The sequence below is a fragment of the Alexandromys fortis genome, unplaced genomic scaffold (assembly GCF_014885135.2).
Source record: "Alexandromys fortis isolate MF-2015 unplaced genomic scaffold, M_Fortis_MF-2015_v1.1 scaffold_51, whole genome shotgun sequence".
NCBI classification, from domain to species: Eukaryota; Metazoa; Chordata; class Mammalia; order Rodentia; family Cricetidae; genus Alexandromys; species Alexandromys fortis.
The window spans coordinates 8,547,262-8,567,764 of record NW_026067925.1 but is presented as its reverse complement, the minus strand read 5'-3'; the positions used below and the strand labels follow the sequence as shown (position 1 = coordinate 8,567,764).

Sequence of the window (20,503 nt, the reverse complement as noted above, 5' to 3'; positions counted from 1 at the left end):
AGAGAGAGAGAGAGAGAGAGAGAGAGAGAGAGAGAATGGAATGGAGAAAGAGAGAGAGAGGTAAAAGAAAAAAGAAAGGAAGAAAACATCAGTGGAGCAAGAACACTTCTGGACATTTCCCCCAGGTTATACAAATGGCTGATAAGCACATGAAAACTTTCAATATTACTAGCCACTAAGAAAATGTAAATCAAATCTACAATGAAGTGATACATCCATTAGAATGGTTACTATGAAAAGAACAGAAAATACATGTTGATGAATGTTGGGGAATATGACTGTAAGGTGTGTTGCTTTTGTTTATGTTGCATTTGTTTACCTCTGTGAAGCTGTTGATGCTTTGCTGATGAACATCTGATGGACTAATAAAGAGCTAAATGGCCAATAGTGAGGCAGGAGCGAGGATTGGTGGGGCTAGCAGAACTCTGGGAAGAAAGAGGAGCAAGAGAACAAGGAGCTGAGGACTTCAGGGGTCAGCCACCCTGTTACACAGCCAGCCATGGAGTAAGAGTGAAAGTAAGATATACAGAAATAAGAATGATAAAAACCCAGTGACAAAAGGTAGTCAGGATAATTTAAGAAAAGCTGACAAGATAGTGGGTGGTGGTGGCGTGGTGGCGCACACCTTTAATCCCAGCAGGTGGATCTCTGTGAGTTCGAGGCCAGCCTGGTCTACAAGAGCTAGTTCCAGGGAAGGCTCCAAAGCTACAAAGAAACCCTGTCTCCTGTCTCAAAAAAACACAAAAAAGAAAGGAAGGAAGGAAGGAAGGAAGGAAGGAAGGAAGGAAGGAAGGAAGGAAGGAAGGAAGGAAGGAAAAGCTGACTAGAGGGCTGGAGAGATGGCTTGGGTTAAGAGCACTGCCTGCTCATCTAAAGGTACTGAGTTCAATTCCAGACAACCATATGGTGGCTCACAGTCATCTGCTGCCCTCTTCTGGCCTGCAGGAATACACACAGGCAGACCACATAATAAATTTAAACAAAAGAGATAAAAAGCTGGCAAGAAACAAGCCAAGCTAAGCCTGGGCATTTGTAAGAAAGTACAGGCCTCCATGTGATTTATTTGGGAGTTTGGTGCCCCCCTCAAAAAAAACCCAAAAGAGTAAAACAAACACAACAGCTGAAGACATGAAATACTTGTTATCCGTTGTTGTTGAGGCAGGGTCTCACAGCATAGCCAAGAATGGCTGGAACTCACCAAGTGGAATGGACTAGCCTCAAACTTCAATCCTGTTGCCTCAGCCTCCTGAATGCTGGGATTACAAAATGAGCCAAGGTGTTCCCCTTGAATAATTGAAATTCTTTTTTTTTTTTTTTTTTTTTTTGCTTTGTTTTTTCAAGACAGGGTTCTCTGTAGCTTTGGAGCCTGTCCTGGAGCTGGGATTAAAAGGCATGTGCCACCACCTCCTAGCTAGATAATTGGATTCTTTTTTTTTTTTTTTTTGGTTTTTCGAGACAGGGTTTCTCTGTGGTTTTGGAGCCTGTCCTGGAACTAGCTCTTGTAGACCAGGCTGGTCTCAAACTCACAGAGATCCGCCTGCCTCTGCCTCCTGAGTGCTGGGATTAAAGGCGTGCGCCACCACCGCCCAGCAATAATTGGATTCTTTTTTTAAATTTATTTATTTATTATGTATACAATATTCTGTCTGTGTGTATGCCTGATGTCCAGAAGAGGGCACCAGACCCCATTACAGATGGTTGTGAGCCACCATGTGGTTGCTGGGAATTGAACTCAGGACCTTTGGAAGAGTGGGCAATCCTCTTAACCTCTGAGCCATCTCTCCAGCCCAATAATTGGATTCTTATACATGTTGATGGCATGTAAAATTTTATACCTGCTGTTGAGAGCAACATGATACAGGGAAATACAAATAACTTCTTTGCTGAGAGTCCATCTCACTCCAGTCAGAAAGGCTACTACAAACAATTAACAACAATGGCTGGCAAGGACTTGGAAAGAAAGGACACCTTAGGAACTATTTATGGGAATATAAACTACTACAGATTGTAATGGGAAAAATAAAATATTGCAGGTTCCTGAGTGGCTGGAGTGGGCAGCACGCCATGAGACCATGCTGCAGGTCCTGGAGCGGGGGCAGGCAGCGGGCAGGGGGTCCAGAGAGCAGCCGGTACCAGGCAGGGAGGGTACATGCAGGTCTCCTAAGAAAGCTGGACTCGGGCAGGGAGCCAGGCAGCAGGTGAGAGACAGATGGATGGATGGGCATGCCATGCAGAATGCGGTTGGATATTTATTTAGTGGGTTATGGAAGGGAAGGGGAAGGAGGGGACAGAAGGGAAGGGGAGGGGAGGGCAGGGGAGGGGAGGGAAAAGAGAGACAGAAGCTGCCTCTTCTTGAGGGAGTAGGAAAAGGAAGAGACTCAGGCTGCAAGCAGGAAGGAAGATCTGCCTGCCTCAGTGGAGGTGGGGGAAGTGGGCAGGGCTTTCCTCTTAAAGGGACAGGACAGATCATTACACAGATACTATGGAAGACAGTAGGAAGATTCCTAAAAATATCGTATGATTTAGTTGATCCACTCCTATGTGTATTCCCAAATGAATGTCGGTACACGAGAGATACCTACATAATACCCATATTTTATTACAACACTATTCCCAAGAGTCAAGTTGGAACCCACCTAAACATCCAAGATGGACACACACACACACACACACACACACAATGGGATATTATTCTGGTATTAAGAAGAATGAAATTTGGAGGTAGGGATATAGTTCACTTGATGTGGCTCAATTGGTGGAGTGACTGCCTATCATTTATGCGGCTTCTGGGTTTGATATTCAGAACTGAAAAATAAAGACTGCCAGGCACGGTTACTGTGGTGGTTTGAAGAGTCCTCAACAGCCTTGGGTATTGGAATACTTGTCCCCAGTCCGTGGTTGTCTGGGGAAGACATAGGTGTGGCCTTGTCACTGGAATGTAAGCTTTAAGGTTTCAAAAGATTCCTACCAATTGGATTTAGTTCAAGGCTTTCTGTTTATGGTTAGATGTGTGTGCTCTTTGCTGCTGCCCCAGCTGCCGCCTGCCTGCTACTCTCTGTTCCACCATCATGGTTATCCCTCTGGAACACGAGCCACAAACCAACCCTTCTCTAAGTTAACTCGGCTGTGTGTTTCACAATAGAAAGTAAAAGACAACCCATTCTGTATTCTCAGCGCTTCTCCCTCACGAATCCAACTTTCTTTTGCAAGATTTATTTATTTATTTATTATGTATACAGTATTCTTAGTATTCTGCAGGCCAGAAGAGGGCACCAAATCTTATTACAGATGGTTGTGAGCCACTGTGTGGTTGCTGGGAATTGAATTCAGGACCTTTGGAAGAACAAGCAGTGCTCTTAACCCACTGAGCCATTTCTCTAGCCCCTTGAATGAATCCAACTTTCTTAACAACCATTTAAACCTCATTGTAAATTACTCTTTGAACAATTTACCTTAAGAATAGACACCAATAACAATTCAGAGGCTCCTTCACATACCCACTGCAAAATCTCCTGCACACAATCCTCCCTTAAGGGTGAAGGACGCCATACTCACACGGTTTTCATCTTGTTCTTCCCCTGAGGATCTCTCTATTAACCACTGTGCTTAAGACTGTTAAAAAGTATTTTTTGTTTGTTTTTCCATGACAGGGTTTCTCTACGTAACAGCCTTTGCTGTCCCAGAATTCACTCCGCAGACCAGGCCGGCCTGGAACTGAGAGAGAGGTTCACCTGCCTCTGCCTTCCAAGTGCTAGGATTAAAGGCGTGCAGCACCACTGCCCGGCTGTTGAAAGTATCTTTAATAAACTCCAATTCTGCTTCTTATTGGTTCTTCCTGAAATTCTTTTCTCCAACAAAGTCAAGATTCATGGTTTTGCCTGAAAAGACGTCTCTAAGGGAAAAACTCCTCAGGCTGCAGACTGAGTTCCACACATTCTGGGTTTACACTGTGAGAACCTGTCTCAAAACAAAATAAAAAACAAAACCACGAACATGTTGCGGCTCCCAGCCTGGACTGTGACACATTCAAACTTTTTTGTTTTGAGACAGCATCTTGCTACTTGGCCCTTCTGCCTTTGAACTCTCAGCAACCTTCCTTGCCTCGACTTCCCGAATACTTAAGTTACACGCACGTGCCGCTAAGCCTTCTTTAACGTCAAATTTACTACTCGCTAGTGGGAGTCTGCGCAGCCACAAAGGTTGGCGTCCGTGTCTGTTTGCTCAGTTGGGAACCAATAAAGTTTAATGTCTTCAAAGCGGGCCTAGCCGTTTAGGCCCTGTTGAGCAATCCTGAAAAAGAACTGGGTTAGAAACTCGCGCGCACTGCCAGGTCTTCCAGTTCTTCTTAGCAGTGCAAGCCTCTCTACTCTCGGAGCTCTAGGGCGGAGGAGAAGGTGTGCGCACAGGGCTGGAGGTGGGGGTAGGGGGTGAGGTCCTGGGGCACTTCCGGTACTGGGGGACGACGCGTGCGCTCCGTTTCCGGTGCATCGGGTAAGGCGGCTGCCACAGGCTTTGCAGCTAAGGTGAAGTGCCCGCGGTTGGCCCCGGCAGCATGAAGCCCAGGCCTGCGGTGTTCATAGACGGGAAGCTGAAGCAGCGGGTCATTCAGGTGCGTGTGTTTCCCAGAATACCGCGGCTCGGCGTTCGCGCGGTTGCCCGGCGCCTCAGGCCGCGGCTGGGTTCCGGCAGGGTGCGTGGACGTTCCCACCGTGGACGCCGGCCCCGGCCTGCCCTCCTCATCGAGGCCAGGATTCGATCTCCTCTTAAGTCGGGAAATGGCTTTTCTTCCAGTGCTCTCGGTGCCCACAATTCAACGTTAATTCCAGAGCTTGCGGTTACTCTAGGGGAACAGTAAAAAGGGGGAGCCTGGGTGCTTTGCCAGTGTTTTCTTATGTTCGTAGCTGGGGGGCACTGTGTGGTGATATCAGCCTTCAGTGATGTCCTCAGCAGCACGAGTTGAGGGGAGGGAGAAATTTTCTTTTTCTTTGGTTTTATTGGGACAGCGTCGTCGCTCAGCCTGGCCTGAAATTCGCTATGCAGATAGACCAGGCCAGCCTTGAGCTCACAGACGTCTTCCTGCCTGTGTTTCTCCAATACTAGGTTAAAGGCTTTGCCACCACGTCCCGAAAGGCATTTGTGTTTCTGTCTTATTTTATTTTGTTCCGAGACAGAGTTTCTCTATGTAGCCCTGGCTGTCCTGGAACTTGCTCTGTAGTCCAGGCTGGCCTCGAACTCTGATTTCTGCCTGCATCTGCACCACCACCAGCCAGCTATCTTGAATTCTCTATATCCGACTTCCTAGTTATCTCTGCTCACTAGTAGCTGTCTCCAGCCCCAGCCTTCAGCTGATAGCTTTGTGAGTGGCAGATGTCAAACATTTGCTGCTTGTTCGTGTGTGTTTGAGAACATAGGATGTATAGTAAGGCCTCACTACTTAAGATATTCTAGTGGGTAAGTATGTTAATTAAATCTTCTAAGCCGGTTGGTGGTGGCACATGCCCTCAATCCCTCCCAGCACTCAGGAGGCAGAGGCAGGGAGATCTGAGTTCGAGGCCAGCCTGGTCTACTGGCGAGTTCCAGGACAGGCATGGCTACACAGAGAAACCCTGTCTGAAAAAAAAAAAAAAAAACCAAAACCAAAAAAAAAAATCCAGTTACAGATTATAACAGTTTTTTTTAATTATGTTTGTGATATGTTTTTATATTTTGTGGTATACTTTATTCCCGAGGAACTTGCATAGAAGTATGTGTTGGAATAATTCAACCTCTTAATTTACTGACTGAAATCATATTTTCTCTTCAGTACCTCACCAGCAATAGATGTGGCAAATACGTGGACACTGGGATCTTAGCGTCTGATTTGCAAAAAATGTACAGGTAAAGAAGTGTACTTTTGAATCCTTGTTTTTAAATCCCTCTCCCCTTCCATTTTAAATACCTCATTTTATTTAATTTTTCAGTTGATTTCAATGTCTGCTGGTGTTATCTTACCAATTCATTAAACCCAAATCCCAAATCAGCTATACAAACATCTGTAATCATCTACTATATTCAGTGTTGATTCCTTTCCCTGGAGGAAATGGCTCCTTTTTTCCTTTTATTTTCTCTTCAGTTGGCCGGGAGATAGAGATACTGCTATATTACTTCCATTTCCGTTTCATCAGAAAATTAAAAGCTGGTGCGTGTTCTTCCTCAGCTCTCACTCTGTCAAGGAATGTGAGTCAGGCCTGGTGGCCATATCTATAAGCCCACCACCTGAAGCAGAGGAAGGAAGATGTCAGGTTGAATTAAAAGACAACAGTTGAATCTCTCAATTTATAAGCTAATTGTATTCCTACAAAGTTCAGTTCTTTTAAAAGTATTCAACATGGGTTTACGTATACAGCAGACAGGTCCCAGCTTAGGTAACTCAACTCAGGTTTTCTCACTGTCACGAAAGAATGGCTGAACAGCTGAGAGCTAAGGAGCAGTAGGCTTTTTAGGTAGAATTGTTGTTTAAGCTAGAATACCCAGTAACTGCCCTCACTCACTGATTCTCTTAATGCTCTCCAGCCTTTGTGACTTAGGAAATGCCCCTCACAGGGTCACAGTTCCCTCTTGGGATGTCACTTCCACCACCATTGAAAACCAGTCTTCACATCTGTGCTAACCACAGCCATTGAAGGGATGTCTTTAGAGAACATATTTATTTAACCTGATCTGACCACTTTCCTTTTTTTTTTATATTTATTTATTATGTATACAATATTCTGTCTGTGTGTATGCCTGCAGGACAGAAGAAGGCACCAGACCCCATTACAGATGGTTGTGAGCCACCATGTGGTTGCTGGGAATTGAACTCAAGACCTTTGGAAGAGCAGACAATGCTCTTAACCTCTGAGCCATCTCTCCACCCCCCCCCCCACTTTCCTTTTTTATACTTGTTAATGCCCTTATTTTGTGTGAGTGGTACTTTTCTTTTTTTGTTGTTTTTGTTTGTTTGTGTTGTTTTGCTTTATTTTGTTTTTTGAGAGTCTTAATGTATATCCCTGGCTGGCCTGGGACTCACTTTGTAGACCAGGCTGGCCTCCACCTTACAGGGATCTACCTGCCCCTGCCTCTGGATTTTGTGTTGTTAAGAGCAGGTTTTGTGCAGCCCAACTTGGCCTTCAAACTTGTAGCCTAGAGGGGGATGAAAAAGATTAGGTAGATACTGCTGGAGTGATTACTGTCCTCATGCAGGAGCCAGAAACAAGAAGAAGTTAGGGCAGAGATGCCGGCTTTCATCCTATTCTTAGTTAATAGCCGTGGGTCCAAGTATGGAGTCTCAGTGCTTTCCAGCAAAAACACCTTTCCTTTTTTTTTTTTTAAATTAGAAAAATTGCCAGTGGGATCGGGTGGTGGTGGTACCCACCTTTAATCCCAGCACTCGGAGGCAGAGACAGGTGGATCTCTGTGAGTTCCAGGCCAGCCTGGTCTACAGAGCAAGTTCTAGGACAGGTTCCAAAGCTACAGAGAAATCCTGTTTTGAAAAACAAAACAAAAAAACAAATCTGCCAGCATGTTCCCTCTGTGTGTATACATGCCCGTGTGCACATGTACATATGTCATGCCACATCATGCATGTGGAGGTCTGAGGACAAGTTTTTGAAGTTGTCTCCTACCCTCTATGGGCTTCAGAGATCAAGTTCAGGTGGTTTAGGCTTATGTGGCAAACAGCCCTACCTGCTGAACCATCTGCTGGCTCTCTCTGTTATAGTTGTGCCTGTGTTTTATGTTTTTAGTTAGTCATTTTCTAGTTTATCTTTTATTTATAAGACAAGGTCTTGTTATGTATTTTTTTTTTTTTTTTTTTTTTTTTTGGTTTTTCGAGACAGGGTTTCTCTGTGGCTTTGGAGCCTGTCCTGGAACTAGCTCTGTAGACCAGGCTGGTCTCGAACTCACAGAGATCCACCTGCCTCTGCCTCCCGAGTGCTGGGATTAAAGGCGTGCGCCACCATCGCCTGCTCTTGTTACGTATTATAGGCTGTCTTCAAACTCACAGTCTTCCTGCCTCGGCCTCCAGAGTACAGGGATTGCAGGTGTGTTCTCTCAGGCCTGCCTTTATCTTTTTAATGTTATGTAGCTCTCTTGACTGAGTCCTAACTAAGCACCATTTAGGAAAGAATTAGTCTTGGGCTGGTTTGGTTTAGTTATTCTTACCTTATTGTCTGAGATGCTGTTGTGCTCTTTCTTATATTTTAATATGCTTACATTTGCTTAATAAAGGCCTCACAACTTCAAGGTCTCCATTTAAATTAAGTACTTTGTTTTCTTGTTTTGTTTTTCTCCCGCCTACCAGTTCCTGAACCACTCAGAGGCTTAATATTACTTATAAATGTTTGGCCATGCCTCAGACTTACTAGCTAGCTCTTACATCTTAAATTAACCATTTTCTATTAATCTATATATTGCCATGTAGCTGTGGTGTTGCCTCATTTTCTACATGTCTTGCTTCCTCATCAGCTGACTGGTGTCTCCCAGACACCCTCTGCTTGGGTTTCCCATCTGCCCCTGTTCTGCCTTGCCATGGGCCAAAGCAGCTTTATTTATCAACCAATAAGAACAATAAGGATTCTATAGTGTGCAAGATTTGTGGAATATATTTTTGAAAACTGTGCTAAAAAAAATTTTTTTTCCCAGTGTAGATTATGGCCGAAGAAAAAGAAATGCTTTTAGGATTCAAGTAGAAAAAGGTGAGTCTTTCACTGTTTGAGCAGAATTATCAACATTTATGGAAATAATTGTTTTAACTCATGACATTTTATTATTTGTTTCAGTATTTAGCATCATTTGTAGTGAGAAAGAACTTAAGAATATTAAAGAATTAGAGGACAAACATCTGGCAAAAAGAGCAAGACAAGATGAAGAAGATGAGTAAGTATTACAAAGCACTTTTTCTAAAGTCCCACATTTATATTCAGAAAACTTTCAGCGGCTCTTTTTGGCCAACAGTGCAGTTGTACCTGAACGTTTTCCTGCCTTGCATTGTCTGTTCTTCCAGTTGTATTGCTTGTTCTCTATCCCTAAAGATCTTTGGACTGGCTTTCAGTAACTTGAGTATTCATTTCCACTTACAAATCCCATTCAGCCTTCAAACATCAGTGAAGATGTCTTTGATCTTCTTAGATCCCTTGTGAGTTTTCTCTTAACACTTGATTATAGAGATTTACTGTAATCTTTATATCATATGGCTTTGGAATTGTTTTCTGTTTTGTATTACCAGCACAGTTGTCTTGTCATCATTGTTATTCTTTGCTTTAATATAATGCCAGGTATACTAAAAGATGGCAGAAATTTTAGTGTTTAAATCTGTTATGGCTGGTGCATTTATGTTAAAAATGCAAATGTTTTTGTAACTGGATTGATGGCTCAATTCTTCCAGAAGAATCAGGTTTGATTCCCAGCACTCACATGACTGTTCACAGCTGTCTGTAACTGCAGTTCTCGGGGATATACATGCGGTGCACATATATACATGCAGGCAAAACGCACCTGTATACATGAAAACAAAATTACGAGACAGTCCTTATATTTGATAGATAAGGAAGCTGATATTCCATGATATTAAGCACAGGGTTGTAAGTGGTTAAATGAATTTTTATTTTTAATTTAGCTTAGTTTTGAGACAGCATCTCTCTGTGTAGTCCTGGTTATCCTCAAACATTCTTGGTAGATCCGGCTGGCCTCAACTCACAGAGATCAGCCTTTCTTTGCCTCCCAAGTGTTGGGAATAAAGGCATACACAACCACACCTGGCTATTTAAAATGAATTTTTAAATCCCACTTTCCTTTGATCTCTTTTTCCTGAGATTTATTTTTATTATTATTATTATTTCTTTGTTTTTGTTTTTTTTTGAGACAGGGTTTCTCTGTAGCTTTGAAGTCTGTCCTGCAACTCCCTTTGTAGACCAGGCAGGCCTCGAACCCACAGAGATCCGCCTGCCTCTGCCTCCCGAGTGCTGGGATTAAAGGTGTGCGCCACCGCCCGGCTTGGTTTTGGTTTTTTGAGACAGCATTTCACTGTGTAGTCCTAGCTATCCTGGAGCTCACTAGATCCACCTGCCTCTGCCTCCTAAGTGCTGGGATTAAAGGTGTGTGCCACCAATGTGTTTTGATCCCTAGTTCCTCCTAGATTCTCCCCACCTCCCTTACCTTCCTCAAACAAAAAAATGAAAACTAAAGTAAACAAAAACTAGTTAAGACAGGAAAAAAAAAGCCAAAATAGAAAGGTCTCACAGAAAACTTGGAGTTTGTTTTATGTTAGCCAACTAACTCCTCCCAAAATGGGGCTTTCCTTGGATTGTGGTTAATCTCCCCAGTGATACCCCCTTGCCTAGTAGCTTTCAATTGGAATTACTTCTCGTGCCCATTTCCTTTCCGGTGGTGGACTTTGTCCAGTTTGAACCTGTGCAGGTCCAGTGCATGCTGCCTTGGTGTCTGTGAGTTCATGTGTGCATCAGTGCTCTTGTGTCTGGAAGACTGTTTCCTTGGACTTATCCACTACTTTTGGCTCTTGCAATCTTTCTACCTCCTCTGCACAGATCCCTGAGCCTTAAGGGAGGGGTTTGGTGAAGACACCCCATTTAAAGCTGAGTACTTCAAAGTCTTACACTGCACATGATCCAGTTGTGGGTCTCTGTACTGATTCTCATCTACTATACAAATAAACTTCTCAAGCTGAGTGGTGGTGGTGTATTTCTTTAATTTCAGTATTCAGAAGCAGAGGCAGGTGGATCTGTTTGAGTTTGAGGCCAGCCTTGTCTACAGAACGAGTTTCAGGACAGCCACAGCTGTTAATACAGAGAAACTCTTGTCTCAAAAAAAAAATATAATAATAATAATAATAATAATAATAATAATAATAATAATGGAATAAGCTTCTCTGATTATGGTTGACCCGTACACTGATCTGAGATTTGTATTGTTTTGTTTTAAATTATTCTAAGTTTTAAAAATTGTAAGTGAGTGTGCTTGTGTTAGGGGATGCCATGTATATGTGGGTACCTGTGGAGGCCCCAAGGGGCATCATATATACCCTGTAAGCTGGAGGTAGAGGTCATTGTGTTAGGAACCAACCTCGGTCTTATATATGAGCAGCAAGTGCTTTTCACCGCTGATCCAGCTCTCCCTTTTTTTGTTGTTGTAGTTTTTGGGTGTTTTGATTTTTTAAGACAGGGTTTTTCTATGTAGCCTTGGCTGTCCTGGAAATCACTATGTAGATTGGACTGACCTCAAACTCAAAGGATCCACCTGCCTCTGTCTCCCAAGTGCTGGGATTAAAGGTGTGCACCAACCCCACCCCCGCCCCAGCCAGCCCTTGGACTTATCATGTTTACCTTAATATACTAACTTACTTGAGATAGCAATTTTTTATGTTATCAGAGAAAAGCCTTCAAAACTTTTTTACTTTCTCTCTCTCTCTCTCTCTCTCTCTCTCTCTCTCTCTCTCTCTCTCTCTCTCTCTCAAATTCCTTAGGTACACTGAAAGCTATTCTGATGATGATTCAGACATGGAAGATTACCCAGACCCACAGGTAAGTCAGACATTCTGTGAGCCTACTCCTTTTTTCTTTTTTTCTTCCTTTCTTTTAAGATTCATCTGTTTTTAATATATATATGTATATATCTATATTACTGTTTTATCTGCATGTATGTATGTGCACCATATGCATATCTGGTGCCTGAGTTCAGAAGAGGGCATTGGATATCCTGGAACTAGAATTAGGAGCCATCATCATGTGGGTCCTGGGAACTGAACCTGGGTGTTCTGAAAGAGCAGCCAGTGTTCTTAATTGCTGAGCTATCACTCCAGCCCCCAGTTTTGTTTTCCTTACTCATGATGATCCTTTCTTAGAAGAAAAATCAAAAATAGAATGAAGGACCTGTTCATCTTTATCAATATGTAATTGAATGCTTTCTGTACATATTACCAATGGCTTAGTCCTCCTTCCAGTACTTACACTTGTATAATTAGTTATATAAAGAAAAAGGAGGGAAAACGATAGCCAAAACGAAAGGCAGATTAGAATACTAAGGCAGGTAATAAAGAAATACACCAGTCTGTCACCTTTAATCTCAGCACTTGAGAGGCACAGGCAGGCAGATCTCTAAGTACAAGGGCAGCCTGTACTTTCTGCCAAGGAGGCAACATGACAGACCTAAATAAAAAGATACAGCAAAAACGTGCCAAGTTACTTAATGGTTGCTTCTTAGTTTATCCTTCCTTGGTAAATGAGGCCTTAAATTTATTAACAAAGTAATTACAGTACTCCATTATATTTGATCTAGTATTGAGTTATGACTCACTGATTACTGGTCCATTTTTATACCTCTTGATTTTATTTAATCACCAATTATGAATTGGCCTGGTTCTGTTACCTTAGAGTGATTATAGTAGTTTTGGATAGTACAAACTTTTTTGGAAATTAACTAATAGCCTGTGTATTCTGCCTGTAAATGTGAGAGAAGTTGTTTAAAGTAAAATACACAAAGCTTATTAGTTTAGGTACTGAAGCTTTAATACTTCCTGAGTAACTTAAATGAGATCATGTTTCTGCCAGTCAGCAAATCACATGAACAACTCCCTGCTGTCTTTGTATCGGAAAGGAAACTCTGACTCTGTTTCAAACACTCCGAAGTTGGACCAAGGAGAAGCCACCACTTCAACACCATTGCTGACTTCTAAAACGAGCATCATGCCATTGAAGACCCCTGCTAGAGAATCTGAGGGAGGATGGTTTATTGACAAAACCCCAGGTGGAAAGAAAGACAGTCATCTCTTGGACCTATCAGATGACCAAAGCAACTTAAAGCCAGATTCTGAGATACAGGTATTTTCTTTTTCTTTTGTTTTTGTTGTTTTTTGTTTGTTTGTTTTTTTGAGACAGACTTTCTCTGTATATCTTTGGCCATCCTGGAACTCACTCTGTAGACCAGGCTGGCCTCAAACTCAGAGATCTGCCTGCCTCTGCCTCCTGAGTGCTGGGGTTATAGCTGTGCACCCCCATGCCTGGCTAAAGATACAGGCTTTTTTGGTTTTGGGGTTTTTGAGGAAGAAAAGTCAGCTGGTGGTGATGCATGCCTGAGTTCAAGGCCTTCCTGGTCTATGAAGCAAGTTCTAGGACAGCCGAGGCTACCTAGATAATCCCTGTCTAAAACACACACACACACACACACACACACACACATACACACACACACACACACACACTCACTTACATGGGGCATGTGGTGGTCTCAAAGTCTCATACTAAATCTGGGGCTTTCTGATTCTGTTAGACTGGTTGACTAGCAAGCTTCAAAGACCCTCTTGTCTTTGCCTACCCAGCACTGGCATTACAAACTACCCCATGACACAGCTTTTTATGGGGGTGGGGTAGAATTTGAACTCAGTTCTCATGGTCTTATGATAAGGACTTAAAAAAAAATCTTTGTTTGATTTTGAAATAGGGTCTCTTGTAGCTTAGTCCATTGTTGAAATTTATGTCTAAGAAAGCCCTTAACTTCTATTAGATCCTTCTATTTTCATCATCAAAGTATTGGGGGGAATAGGTTTTCCTTTTATGTTATTATTGGGTCTTTCCCCAAATATCTTTCTTTGCTTTAAGCTGTAACTGTTCATCTATGGAGAACATTGGTAAGATATTGTTTATCTGTATTAAGTCTTTTAGAAGAGATTAAATAAATTTAACTGGTCAACTGGCAGAACCTAGAAAGAAAGTTAGCAACTGTTAAGATTTAAGCTGTGCCTTTAGGTTTCTGAAGAAAGGCATGAAAGAGATTGGTAATAGCTACAGCACAAATGTGTGTGTATATATTGCTGCCTTTGAAAACCATCTGTTAGCATTGTAATTTGAAGTACAGCATATTTAAGTTTATATTTTCTCCCCAGAATTTAAAAGGTTCTCTTCTGGAAAGTGATAAGAAAAGGAAAGGTAGGCCAAAGGGCAAAGGAAACAAAAGAAAGACAGCGGATCTTCAGGAAGTAGATGGAGAAATAGAAACTATTCTGCAAAAGAAAGGTGAGTGGGTAGCAGTAGGTGGCAGGGTTGAGTTTGCTTTGAGAGAGGGCTTCACTATTTTGAGTTGTTTTGAGAACAATTTGTGTGTGGAAATACCTAGGTGAAAACTTTTTATTTTTTTAATCTAATGGAGCTTTGGTAAGGAATCACTAATCTTTTCAACTTTTTTGTTTTTTACTAGCTAAAGCAAGGAGTGTAGAGTTGCAGATTTCCAGTGTGAAGTTTGAAGATGTTGGAGGCAATGACGCAACATTAAAAGTTAGTGCCAGTTGGGAAAAGGCGTTGCATTTACACAAATAAAGCCTGTTTGTTTTTAATTTAAATAAAAAATTATGTGTGGGGCTGGAGAGATGGCTCAGAGCACCGACTGCTCTTCCAGAGGTCCTGAGTTCAATTCCCAGCAACCACATGGTGGCTTACAGCCATTTATAATGAGACCTGGCGCCCCCTTCTGGCTTGCAGGCACACATGGAAGGAATGCTATACACATAATATAATAAATAAATAAATATTTAAAAAAAATTATGTGTATAGGTGTTCTGCTTGCATGTATGTTTGTGCACCACTGCATGTGTGGTGCCCTCAGAAGCTACAAGGGAGTGCCAGATTCCCAGGAACTGGTGTTACAGTTTGAGCCACCATGTAGGTGCTAGGAAACAAACCCAGGTCCTCTGCAAGAGCAGCCAGTGCTCTTAACCACTGGGCCATCTCTCCAGCCCTGCATCTTTGGCTTTTAGTGTGAAGTGAATATAGAAAGAAGACAGGGAAGGTGCGATGAGCAAACCTGATCATTGAGGGAGCCAAGAGAGAAAGGAAGCTTCCTGTCCTTTCAGAATCTTAGTTTTAGTGTGTGTAAAGTACATGCTTTAACTGTTATACTGTTCTGACAGTCCTAATAGTAATGGCTACAGTTTCTTAGTGTCTCCTCTGTTACAGTCTCTGTGTTAGCTAATTTTCTTGGTATTTTATGAGGTAGATATTTTTACAGCTCGGGAAACAGAAGTGTGGAGATATCATTTATTTACACAGCATACCAAAGCCAGGATTCAAACTCAAGTGGAAGCCTAAAGCCTGTGTTCTATCTAGTATGTTTTAGTGTTCCAAAAAACAGAAGATTTTGTTCTACTTTGACTCTTTGTGGTTTGGACTGAGGAAGACATCTTTTATGCTTATTTCTTGACAGGAAGTCTGCAAAATGCTGATACACATGCGTCACCCAGAGGTATACCAGCACCTTGGTGTCGTACCTCCTCGTGGAGTTCTCTTGCATGGGCCACCAGGCTGTGGGAAGACATTACTTGCGCATGCCATTGCTGGGGTAAGGCAAATTTGTACTGGAGTTTGATTTTTTTTATTGTTGTTGTTGTTGCTGTTTATTTTTCTCTTTGGTCAATTCCAATTAGCCCTGGTATCTTTATAGGAAGCAAATCTGATCTGTAAGTAATTTCCCTTCCTCCTCTTCTCCCTCTCTTTGTTCCTCTCACCTCATCTTCCTCATTGTCTTTGGTTTTTTGAGATAGAGTTTCTTAGTCCTGGAACTCACTCTGTAAACCAGGCTGGCGTCTCCCTTCTGAGTGCTGGGATTAAAGCATGCACCACCACCGCCCAGCATCCTCATTGTCTTTTTGTTGTTGTTTTGAGACAGGGCTTCTCATTGAACCTGGATCACACTTAATTTGCCTAGACTGGTTGGCCAGGAAACTCCAGAGATCATCTTTCCCTGTCTGTGGGTTCCTGATGTGGAGCTCCACTGCCCGGCTTTTACATCAGTGGCGCAGCTCTAAACTCCGGTGCTCATGCTCTAAGCACTTTACAGACTGAGCCATCCCCAACCCCAACTTTCTTTTGTCACCTTTTCTCATGACACTACTTATGCTGTTTTTTTAATGAATACAATTATTGTGTCTTTGACAAAAATTGGGTGGAAAGCAAAATAGCATAACTGTAAATTACAAACTCTTTTAAACACTTAGTTTACATTTTAGTTACCTCTCTTTCTTATCCTACTTGTTCTTAAAGCAGCAAAATATTCTTAAAGTATTTTTTTTTTCTTGGAGTTAAATTTATTTAAGATTTCCATTGTTAAAATGCCTTTCTAAAACAGTTTGAAATGATTACTTAGGCATGGTAACACACACCTGAAATGTGTGGGGTAAGGCAGGATTGCAAACCTACCTAGCCTAGGCTTTAATTTTGTGTGCTTCTTCCTTGGATCAACTCCATCCATCTCTGTGCCCACAAAAAGACATTTATTTTGCAAAGTAAAAACCTGGCAATCTTAATTTTGTCATGTCAGATTTTTCAGAAACTTACTTTATGGTAAAAAGCAAAGTAATCCAAGAAATTTCAGCTAAGAGAATAGCATATTATTCTATCATCAATAGAGCAGACTTTCACTTTTCTTTCTTTTTTCTTTTTTAAATAAGCATTGGTGTCTTGCCTGCATGTATTCCTTGTTGAGGGTCTTGGTTCCCCTGAAACTGAGGTTACAGGCAGCTGTGAAGTGTCGTGTGGGTGCTGGGATTTGAGCCTAGATCCTCTGAAGAGCAACTAGTGCTCTTAACCAGGGAGCCATCTCTCCACCCAAGCTCTCACTTTTTAAAGGAAATTTGATTTATCTTTTTAAAAATAAATTTATTTCATGGCCACTGCATAGCAGACCTTGGAATATAGTGTTTGCATTTATGTATTTGGGTAAATCCTAAGGTTTCTTTTAAAGTCAGGGTCTCAACACTGTTAGCCCAAAGCTTTAGTCTTCTAAGTGCTGAGATTAGAGGTATAACCACTATAATTGGTGGTTCAAACCAAAGATTTTCGTTCTTTTTTATGGATTTATTTTTATTTATTTATATTTTATGTATGAGTGCTTTGCATGTACACCTGCACACCAGAAGAGGGCATCAGATCCTGTCATAGATGGTTGTAAGCCACCATGTCCTTCTGGGAATTGAACTCATCTCCAGCCTTTCTTAGGTGTTTGGAGGTTTTTGTTTTATTGACTGGGGAGGGGGAGGTTCAAGATAGTGTTTCTCTGTGTACCCCTGGCTGTCCTGGAACTTGCTCTGCAAATCAGTCTGGCTTCACACTTAAAGAGATCCAGCTGCCTCTGCCTCCTGAGTGCTGGGATTAAAGGTGTTTGCCACCACCACCTGGATGACTTTGTTTCGATTTATTTACTGTATTACATTTGTGAGTGCTTTGACTGCATGTATGTCTATGTACCAAGTGTATGGCTAGTGTCCATGAAAGTCAGAAGAGGGTGTTACCGACAGCTGTAAGCTGCTATGTGGGTGCTCTTAACTGCTGAGCCCATCTCTCTAAACTTTTATTAGTGTTTGTCATTGTGCCCACACACAAAGATGAAATTCCTTAGGAAATTGTAGAGGCCAGAAAGTTGGCTCAAGGGGTAAGGAACATCCTCCATGCTTGATGAGCCTTGTTGAAACCAGAAACAACAAGGTGGAGGGAGAGAGCCAACTTCTACAAGTGGTTCTCTGACCTCCACGTGTGCACAGTGGCACACACAGATACATACATTCATGGTTGCATAGTAAATAATTTTTTAAAAATAACTTAAACAAAACAACCTAATTTTGACAGGGCAGATTGGATAGGGAAAATGTAAGGAAGTTAAATTGTGTTTACTCTTTAGTCACTCTTCTTCATGTTTGTGCACAGGAACTTGACTTGCCAATTCTGAAAGTGGCCGCACCAGAGATTGTGTCAGGAGTTTCTGGAGAATCTGAGCAAAAGCTCAGAGATTTATTTGACCAAGCTGTGGTGAGTCAGCTCTTGCCCGTTCAGCTTTTCTAATGCTAGTTGCTTTATCCCACTCATGGATTTCCTTTTGTAAAAAGGTTTAGTAGTAAAAATTTAAAGTGGGTTCTAATGATGCAGACTCTTGGCAAGTAATCTGTTTCATATGAGATCAAACAGGTAATGATTTTTGTGCTGTCATACCTGAGAGTTTAATATCCAAAACATCTTGTCCTTACGATATTTCATTCACCTTGTTTCTCTAGCTTATGTTTGACCAAACAACTTGCAAACAATAGAATTATCATATTTAGGATTATACAAGCACTGTAAAACTCAAGGATAATTGCTCTTTATATGATTAGAGGTTAAAAGGAAATTCACTTACCAGAGGAAAAAAATTATAGCTCACTACAATTTCTGTTATTAAAATTTAAAAGAGGATATTTGGGTCTAGTTGAAGTTACATCTTCAGCATAGTATGGGTGTAATTGTCTGTATTCTGACTAAGAAAGTTGGAGACAATTTAGGGTCATCACCTAGCATGGTAGGGAGGAGGCTATCTACTCTACGCTGTTACTTGGAGTAACCTGCAATGGTAAAAATACTCAACTCTCATGGAGTTTTTTTTTTTTTTTTTTTTTTCTTTTTCGAGATAGGGTTTCTCTGTGGTTTTGGAGCCTGTCCTGGAACTAGCTCTTGTAGACCATGCTGGTCTCGAACTCACAGAGATCCGCCTGCCTCTGCCTCCCGAGTGCTGGGGTTAAAGGCGTGCACTGCCACCGCCTGGTGAGAGCTTACATATTGATTACAAGCATGAGGCAGACAAAGCTAGCTGAGAATGAGTAGTGTTTTTGATACTTCAGAGTTTGCCACCTCTGACACACTGCTTCCAGCAAGGCCACACTTCCTAATCCTTCCCACAGTTCATCAGTTGGGAACCAAGTATTCAGATATGAGCCCATGTATGTGAGTGTGGGGGGGGCATTCTCATTCAGACCACGATGGAAAATTTTGTGTGTATGATAAACACAATGGCAGACATGCATCCAAAGATAAACGGCACATTAAGTCCTTAGTTCTGAGTTTAGTCTCTGTAAACTAGTACAGTGCTTGATGCAGGTGTTGAATAAGCATGTGATTTTACACTTTTTCCAACACTTCTTCCTGAACCCAAGTGAATAACAAACATAACCTTTGTTGAGCTAGGTACTTCTTTTCTAAAATTAATCCTGTCCTTAGGCTAAATTCTGATTATTACCATTTATTCTTTCCCATTTAGTTTTCCAGGTCACTGACAGGAAATAATGGGTTTGCTTTCTGAGACCTTGCTCTGTAACCTTTGTAACTGATCGATCTAGCAGTCCTAGGTGCTCTTTGCAAACATTGTCATGAGGAAGATTGAGGAAGAAAGCCAGTCGTGATAGGCCAGATGTCTGTCACTTCGCTGTCATATTGAGCTGACATTGTGCGACTTTGAGTTTAGGGTCACTGTTGACTCAGGAGTGGATTGAGGTTGTAAGCCTAGGTTTTTGTTTTTCACTGAATCCTGATTACTCTGATTACTATGTGTTTGTGGTAAAATGTATGTTTATAAAACTTACTATGTTAGCTCTTCATTGTCATTGTTGTTGAATTAGAGTCTCAGTCTGGATTCCAGGCTGCCCTCAAACTTATAACAATCCTTCTACCTTAGTCACTGCTGGGATTACCAGTCTGAACTGTTTTGCCCATTTTATCCATATTAAAGTGTTCCACAGTGCATCACTTTTTTTTTTAAAAGATTTATTTATTTATTATGTATACAGTGTTCTGTCTGCATGTATAGCTGCAGGCCAGAAGAGGGCACCAGATCTCATTACAGATGGTTGTGAGCCACCATGTGGTTGCTGGGAATTGAACTCAGGACCTCTGGAAGCACAGTCAGTGCTCTTAACCGCTGAGCCATCTCTCCAGTCCCTGCATCACTTTTTTTAAAAGAGAAGTTTTTTATTCCATTTGTTTATGGGGGTGGGGTGGCATACACATGTGCCAAGGCTACATTAGCATGTAGAAGTTGGAGGACAGTTCTCTCCTACCCTGTGATCCCCAGATTCAAACTCTGGTCATTCTTAGTGGCAAGCAGTCTTCCTTACCTACTTTTTTTTTTTTTTTTTTTTTTTAAAGACAGGGTTTTCTGTGTAACAGTTCTTGCTGTCCTAGAATTCCTGTAGATTAGACTGGCCTCAAACTCAGATCTTCCTGCCTCTGCCTCCTGAGTGCTGGGATTAAAGGTGTGTGCCACCACCATCTGGCCAAATTTTGACATTTTTATGTTAGAGAAAAAGTCATATCATTTGAGCAAACTTGTATTTTCTAGTTTGAAATTTATTTTTATTTTGGTTTTGTGAAATGGGATCTCCTCTAGCCAGTCTGGCCTGGAACTAGAGACATTGCCTAGGATGTCCTTGAATTCTTGGTCTTTCCAAGGCCCAAAATTAATAGCATGTGCCACTGTGCTTAGTTTAAAGCTTTTAAATGTAGCATGCAAATATATCTGACTTACAGAAGAATTTCAGAAGGTATTTCAGAACCATGGTGCATTCCGTTTTCAGAGTATCTGGTTCTCTTAGGACAGAACAATCAGAAGCATTTTTGTGAACTGCCTTTTTCATGGTTATTCTTTGACTGATCCTTGAGCTTTAAATTTCTAAAGAATACATAAA

General features: G+C 41.7%; 1 protein-coding gene across 5 annotated transcripts in view; it reads left to right on the top strand.

The window, feature by feature from the left end:
• The first annotated feature begins 4,453 nt into the window (after positions 1 to 4,453).
• The window catches only part of Nvl (nuclear VCP like), a 48,144-nt gene continuing 32,094 nt past the window's right edge, over positions 4,454 to 20,503 (top strand). The window contains exons 1-10 of one of the 5 annotated variants that reach the window (XM_050142838.1): positions 4,454 to 4,609; positions 5,804 to 5,877; positions 8,662 to 8,714; positions 8,799 to 8,895; positions 11,498 to 11,555; positions 12,582 to 12,851; positions 13,913 to 14,042; positions 14,224 to 14,300; positions 15,226 to 15,360; positions 17,721 to 17,822. In XM_050142838.1, coding sequence (XP_049998795.1) covers positions 4,553 to 4,609; positions 5,804 to 5,877; positions 8,662 to 8,714; positions 8,799 to 8,895; positions 11,498 to 11,555; positions 12,582 to 12,851; positions 13,913 to 14,042; positions 14,224 to 14,300; positions 15,226 to 15,360; positions 17,721 to 17,822 — 1,053 coding nt within the window. In that variant the 5' untranslated portion in view covers positions 4,454 to 4,552. Of the gene's footprint in view, positions 4,610 to 5,803; positions 5,878 to 8,661; positions 8,715 to 8,798; positions 8,896 to 11,497; positions 11,556 to 12,581; positions 12,852 to 13,912; positions 14,043 to 14,223; positions 14,301 to 15,225; positions 15,361 to 17,720; positions 17,823 to 20,503 lie in introns of those variants that run through there. The other 4 variants (XM_050142841.1, XM_050142839.1, XM_050142840.1 and 1 more) reach the window with 4 other exon arrangements.